This window comes from Mus caroli, chromosome 2, assembly GCF_900094665.2.
Source record: "Mus caroli chromosome 2, CAROLI_EIJ_v1.1, whole genome shotgun sequence".
NCBI classification, from domain to species: Eukaryota; Metazoa; Chordata; class Mammalia; order Rodentia; family Muridae; genus Mus; species Mus caroli.
The window spans coordinates 80,156,648-80,163,451 of record NC_034571.1 but is presented as its reverse complement, the minus strand read 5'-3'; the positions used below and the strand labels follow the sequence as shown (position 1 = coordinate 80,163,451).

General features: G+C 34.2%; 1 protein-coding gene across 1 annotated transcript; it reads right to left on the bottom strand.

Annotated features, from left to right (window-relative positions):
• Positions 1-323: 323 nt before the first annotated feature.
• Positions 324-1,306, bottom strand: LOC110289663 (olfactory receptor 5M8-like). Its single transcript, XM_021155961.1, is given in 2 exon segments — positions 324-370; positions 373-1,306. Coding segments are annotated over 2 exon segments (981 nt in total).
• Between the last annotated feature and the right edge of the window lie 5,498 nt (positions 1,307-6,804).

Below are 6,804 nucleotides of genomic sequence, written 5' to 3'. Positions count from 1 at the left end.
ATATAATAAAGAGAAAGCAAACGACTGGTGCAGAAAGAGAAATGATACCTATGAATTCTAACAGGATTTATCTTCCAGCAGTAGCCACAGGTGCCAAGGGGGTGAAAAACACAGCATCCCTGTGCAGAAAGTGAAAAGAACATTAAATAAAATTTGACTAGAAAGAGAGGCAAATGCAGGTATAGGAAATTTTATAACCAAAATTTAATGTTTCCATTTCAGAAAAGTATTAAAGTCATGTAATCCCCTGCCCTCTTTTGTCTTATCATACTTTAATTTCTTGTCAGTACTATTTCTGCAACTTTAGAAAACAATGATAATTCCTACAAAAAGTTCCACGAGTGCAAAAGAAAATTGAATTTCTTTTTTCAGAAAAATACATTTTTTTGTGTGACAGTTCCTTGCTTATTGCTTCTTTTACATCTTTGTTCCTCAGGCTGTAAATCATGGGGTTCAACATGGGAATCACAGTGGTATAGAACACAGCAACCATTTTACCTTGTTCCACAGACTCTTTAGATGTTGGTCTGAGATACATGAAAAAAAGAGTTGCATAGAATATGATGACAGCTGTCAGATGGGAGCCACAGGTGGAGAAAGCTTTTCGTTTGCCTTCTGTAGAGCTAATCCTCAGAATAGCAGGAAAGATATACAGGTAGGAAGTGAGAATAATGAGCAGGGAGAAGGAGAGGTTAAATCCAGCTACAACAAGCATGGAGGTTTCCTTGTGATAAGTGTCAGAACAAGCCAGCTTAATCAATGGTGGATCAGCACAATAGAAGTGATTGATTTCATTGTGGCCACAGAAAGCCAGGTTGTAAGTCCACATGGTCTCCATCAGACCAGTAAGTGCCCCATACACATAAGGCACTGTGATTAGAGATGTGCATACACTCTGGGACATCTTGCTACCATAAAGCAGAGGGTTGCAGATGGCCATGTAACGATCAAAGGCCATCAGAGCCAGGATGTAGAATTCAACGTGGACCAATGCAATGAAGAGGTAACATTGGACCAAGCATGCAGAGTAGGATATAGTTTTCCTCTCTGAAAGGAAAATTTGGAGCATCTTTGGGGTCACATTGGAAGAGAAGCACATATCCACAAAGGACAAGTGGCTCAAGAAAAAGTACATGGGTGTGTGGAGCCTGGCATTGGCCTTGATGAGCAGGATCATGCCCAGGTTGCCTGCAATTGTGACCACATATACCACTAGAAACAACACAAAAAAGAGAATTTGAAGCTCCACATGGCTAGTGAGACCCAGGAGGATGAATTCAGTCACAGAGGTGAAGTTTCTCGTCATGATGGACTACAAAGAAAAATAGAAATTTTATGTCAGAATAGACCAGCAATAAAGAGGGCAACAATTTAAACATTTTGTTAAAATTGCCCCCTTTTGCAATTTTGTCTTTTTCTATCACCCTTTCTTCTCTATCAGTCTATTAGTAGACTTCAAATTAATGTTTTAAACATTAGCAAACATACTTTGATTTCTGAGTCTCAACCTGTTTGACACTCTAGGCTTTCAAATTTTGTTTTTATGTTCCCTTGAACCATAAACCTTAGTCTAATTTAGAATTCCTACTAATCTCCATTTCTGCCCTGCATATTTTACTTATAAACCTAATATCTACTTCTAATTCTAAGATTTTTCCACTCATTGTAAAGAGACAAATGTACTTTGCCAGTTCTGAAATATAATTTTCTAGATAAATTTACTCAAAGGAGGAGTGACCATAAGAAATTGTGTGATAACATTGATTTTATACCAAATCATGTAAAATCTTTTATGCATTATATATAAATGTTAAAAAGAGCAGCTTACAATCATCTTATCTTTATAAATTATTATTTATATTTTATATGTTATATTTGCCAATTAATATAAAAATATCCTGCATTAATGATTTGGAAAACTTTATATTATTTTTCCATTAACTCAGTAAAAGTTATAAAGGCTAATTATTCAAATATCAGATCTGCATTGGGATATAGAAGTGACTGAGTTTAGTGGGATGTTTATCAACAGTTGTGAAAATAGATGACCAATCACTCATCACAAACTGAGATTTCAGCGTCTTGGTTAACATTCAACTTCATCCCATAATCATATTAATATTACTTCTCAAATAAGAACTAGTCTTAAAGAATAGCTCTTTGGGGAAGAAAGTCAAACCTAAACCAAAATATAAAACAAAAAAATGGCTTTTTTTTCATGTTTTCATTTGTCCTCAATCTGGATTAACTACTGAGATCTGACTGATTGAAATTTGAGGAGAAATTTTAATTACACCTCTGTAAAATATGCTTCTCTCTCTCTCTCCCTCTCCCTCTCCCTTTCCCTCTCTCTCTTTCTCTCTCTCTCTTTCGTGTGTGTGTTGCTTTCTCGTTTTCTATAAATATATGAGAGATAAGTAGATAGAAGATAGATAAATGATGTACATGTGTATATAAATAAAGATATAAATTTTATTTCAGCATTTATTTGAGAAATGACAGTATATATAATGTCAGCTGGTCTAGAATTTAGAATCTTCCACTTGGGTACTTGACTATTTGTTTAATATTTAAAACACAAATTCTCAGATCTTGAACCTTTGTACTATACCTACACATAGATAAGTCAAAATATACATGATTATATAGTACTTATCTATCCACAGTTGGCTCTTATGAACAAATGTTTGTATTCTATGAAAAACAAAACAACACCAACAAATTATAAAGAAGCACTTTGGCTGTTTTCAAACAACTTACCTCTAAAGAACTATGGAAGTAGAAAAAAAATAAATGGGCCTTCAATGCTAATAAGGAAGATATTTGCATATATATATGGTAGACACTTTACAGCATTAAAAATAGGAAGAAAAAAATGTGATGTCATCAATCCCTCCAATTGCAAGTCCCAGAAGGCAGCTCAGGTATTCTGACCTGGGGGTTAGGAAGAACTGAAGCATCTCTCCAGGGACTTGATCCTGCTTGGTAAGGATCTTACAACCACTGTCCTGCATGAGCTGGCATTGTGTAATCCAGCAACTGACCTTACTGGAGGGAAAACATGTTCCTTGCAAAATTACCAGTGTGAGGACATTTTAGCTTTATGTTGGTTTATTTTAAATTGTTATGTGTTTAGGAAAATGTAAGAACAAATTAATATCAAGTGGAGAAATTTGAAGCAAGCTCAATTAATTTAGAAAACATCTAATTTGCTGTTTTCCTGGGCTATGCTATACATTTTATAGTCAGTGAATTTCAGAGGTTATGAATTCCTAATACACACACACACACACACACATACATATGTAAAGCAGTTTAGCTTCAAAAACAACATATTTAACAATTTTTAACACTAATATTGTTGGAAACTTATTAAAGATCATATATATCCATCTTAAAACCATTTACGTTCTATAGCTGAGGTATAGAAAAGGTCATCAATTTCCTTCAATTGCAGAAGCTATTAGGTGCACTGGCTGACAAAGTAAAGCACATAGGTCTGTGTTAGTTTATTCCATTTCATGAGTAAATATTCACTAACATGAGACAAAAACATTACACATTAACCTCTACATAAGACAAGCAAACAGAAGAAAGTGGCTCCCTCTGAGTATTTGCATTTTCTTAACAATTCAACTAATGTATTCATTCTACAGTATAATATCACATATAGTCAAATATCTATAGTAACTTCAAGTTCAAAGCCATGCAGATATCTATGTCTATTAATGTAGGTAATTATTAAACTCAAGTTATTAGCATTTCCTTGGATGTGCAAGCAGAGAAGTAGAGGTCTTAAAAAAGAATAAAAATGACATTGGAAAGAGCTAGATAGATTGTGCTTGCCTGCCTTCAGTCACTACTGCCCTCCTTAGAAACAAAATCATTTTTCCTTTCAGAAATTTTAGCTTCCCTTTATATATGAAAAAAATGACTCAAAAGAACATTATCCTCCTATCATTACTTAGATTAAAATGTGTTCATTATTTATCATTTATATGTCAAACAAATTAAGAGAAAATATGTCCATAGAACATTTCACGCTCATCTGGTGTCACTCAGCCACTTCTTCTCGCAATATAATAACCCATAATATGGGTATCAATGAAATTTTCTTTAGTGAGTTTTTCTTCTTCAGAAAATTGTGACCTCATTCTTCATATGATAAAATTTGCATCCAATTTTTATTACCCACTACAGATGCTGTGTTCTCAAGATAAGCATTTAAAAAAGCATTTAGTATATTAGTTTTCCTTTTTACTCACAAAATACTTGTAAACTGTTCTAACTTTTTCTCTTACCTCAAATACACATCTGAAAGAACAAATGTGTAGGTTCTGCAAGCTGTATTCTTTTTTTTATTTTATAGTTGTGACCACTGCCTGACAAAACAATGTCAGAGAGGAAGGGTTTATTTTGACTAACAGTTCAGGTCAAATTTCTTCATAGTATGGAAGGTGAAAGTTGCTATCCATATTGTGTCAGTAGTCCAAAAGGGGAAGAGAGAAGAACTGAGTGCTCTGTTGGCTTCATCACTTTTCTTTAGGGTAGGACCCTTGCCCACAAAGAGTGCTTGCCACAGTTAAGGCTAGTCCCCTCACCCCAGTTAACCCAATCTAGAAATAATCTCATCAGCATTCCAATAGTCTATCACCTAGGTTATTTTAGAGCTAAACAAACAGACAGTTGCCAGTCTTTTTGTAATTAATTTACATCCTATATTTGGGAGGAAAAAAACACAAGAAGAGTTGTGGGCTAAAACTCCTTTATTCACAAATCCTGAATTAATTTCTATCAACTGGAAGGCTACAGTGGCACCTTGAATTTCATGGAAATAAGAGCAGTTCTTGTTCCTGGACATAACATGGCTGTAGAAACTGTAATTTCACAACAGCTGTGTTATCTACACAAGATCTACTCATGATCAGAATAAATTCAGAATTAATCCTGATACAGACTATCTCCAGTACTCTCCCCTCATACCTTACTAAATAGCTGTTGGCAGTGGATTGTTATTAGGGGATGGAGCATTGTTTCTTCTTGGATGGTAGAGCAACTGTCAGGATTCTCATGCCATTATGGATTGCCCTGTCCATTTGCATCTCTAACTGTACTTAGTAATCATAAGAAGGAAGTGAAGATGGAACAAAGTATATTGACAGACAATATGGAAAGAGTTAGAGTGGAAGATAGAGGCACATAAGATCATATGTGGTTGTATGTAAGTATAATATTTTCAAAAATAGACAATATTAAGAAGACTTAAATATTTTCCATCCTTATTCACAGAATAAAAATTATTTCTTTTTTTGTTTTCTGTTACTCTTTATGCAAAAGTGAGAGACCAACGTGGAGATTCTATAGCTATAGATCTTGTACTTGTTACTCTTCTTTTTGTTGCCATCAATTCTTAACAAAAATAACCGGAATAATAATTTTTTTGGCTTATAGTTCCAGTGGTTACTGTTCATTGTGGCTTACACTTTCCAGCTGATGCAGTTCATCAAGGCATGTTACCAGGAGTTTGAAGCAGCTGATTACCTTGTGTCCATGGACAGAAAATAGAACAAGATGAATTCTGGTTCTCAGCCACTTTCTCCTTTCTTTTAGTCTGCAATCCCAGCCCATGGAATGATGCTATCTACATTTAGGATTATATTTTCCTCTTTAGTAAACCCATAAAATTAACCAGCACATTCAGTTTTGTAAAAATCATATTCTTCCACCTTTTGTTTATTTGGCAGCTCAAAAACCAGAAATGTATGCACCTAATCCTGCTGAGGTTTGATGCCCTAGGGTGGAAAGATACCCAGGGCGGGACACTTTTCAGAGGTGAAGTAGAGTTGGGGAAGAACCCTGTGGAGGGGGTACTGAGGATGTAAATAAATAAAATAATTAATTGAAAACACATAAAACAGATACTATTTCAGTTTTGCTAATGATTCTTTCATTGAGATTATATTACTTCCTCATATTTATTAGGTAGTATTAAACATCCAAGAAAATATCTGGCCTACAGTGTAGAAAAAGCCCTGTATTTCTGATGAAATATGTCCCTGTATATACTCCTCAGAACATTCTGGATGACAATGTGGTCTATATTAAAATCTAGTTTAATTTGGTCTGAGAATTCACACTGTGACAAAATACATTGATTTTCTCCATTACTGGTTCTCAAAACCAAAACAAACAAACAACAACAACAAAAACAACAACAAAAACCCCAACTAGGCTATGACATAATTCGATTTTCAGTGCATTTATTGGCAGCCAGATACATGTGAAGCACGTTCAAAAGCAACTAGCCATGATAGTGTGACTCACTAATGTTATGAAGGAGAAAACAAGGTCCTGGGATTTGCTGCTGGCACATGCAAATAAACAGATGTTATGAATTTTAAAATGTACATTCATTCTCTTCTTCATATGAGCATGTATGGATATGTGCAAGTGTTTTCACATCAGTTCATAAGGCATCTAACATAAAATATATATTATGTTTATAATATTATATGTACCATCATCTGTGTCTTCACAATGCAGTATAGAGCATGCATAGGCCCTGAGATCTGAAAAAATAGGAATAATAAAGTGACTGGTTTTACAAAATTAAATGTCAGTTTACATAGCAGTATCTATAAGTTTTTAAGGAGAATCAACCAAACTAGTATATATTGTAAAATCCATTTTTAAAAGAATGTATTAAAAATATGACATTCAAAGTAGAGCTATTTGAGTTATATCCCTTGGCATAAATAATTGTATGGCATAATATAGAATGAGTAAACTGAAAATGTCACTTTT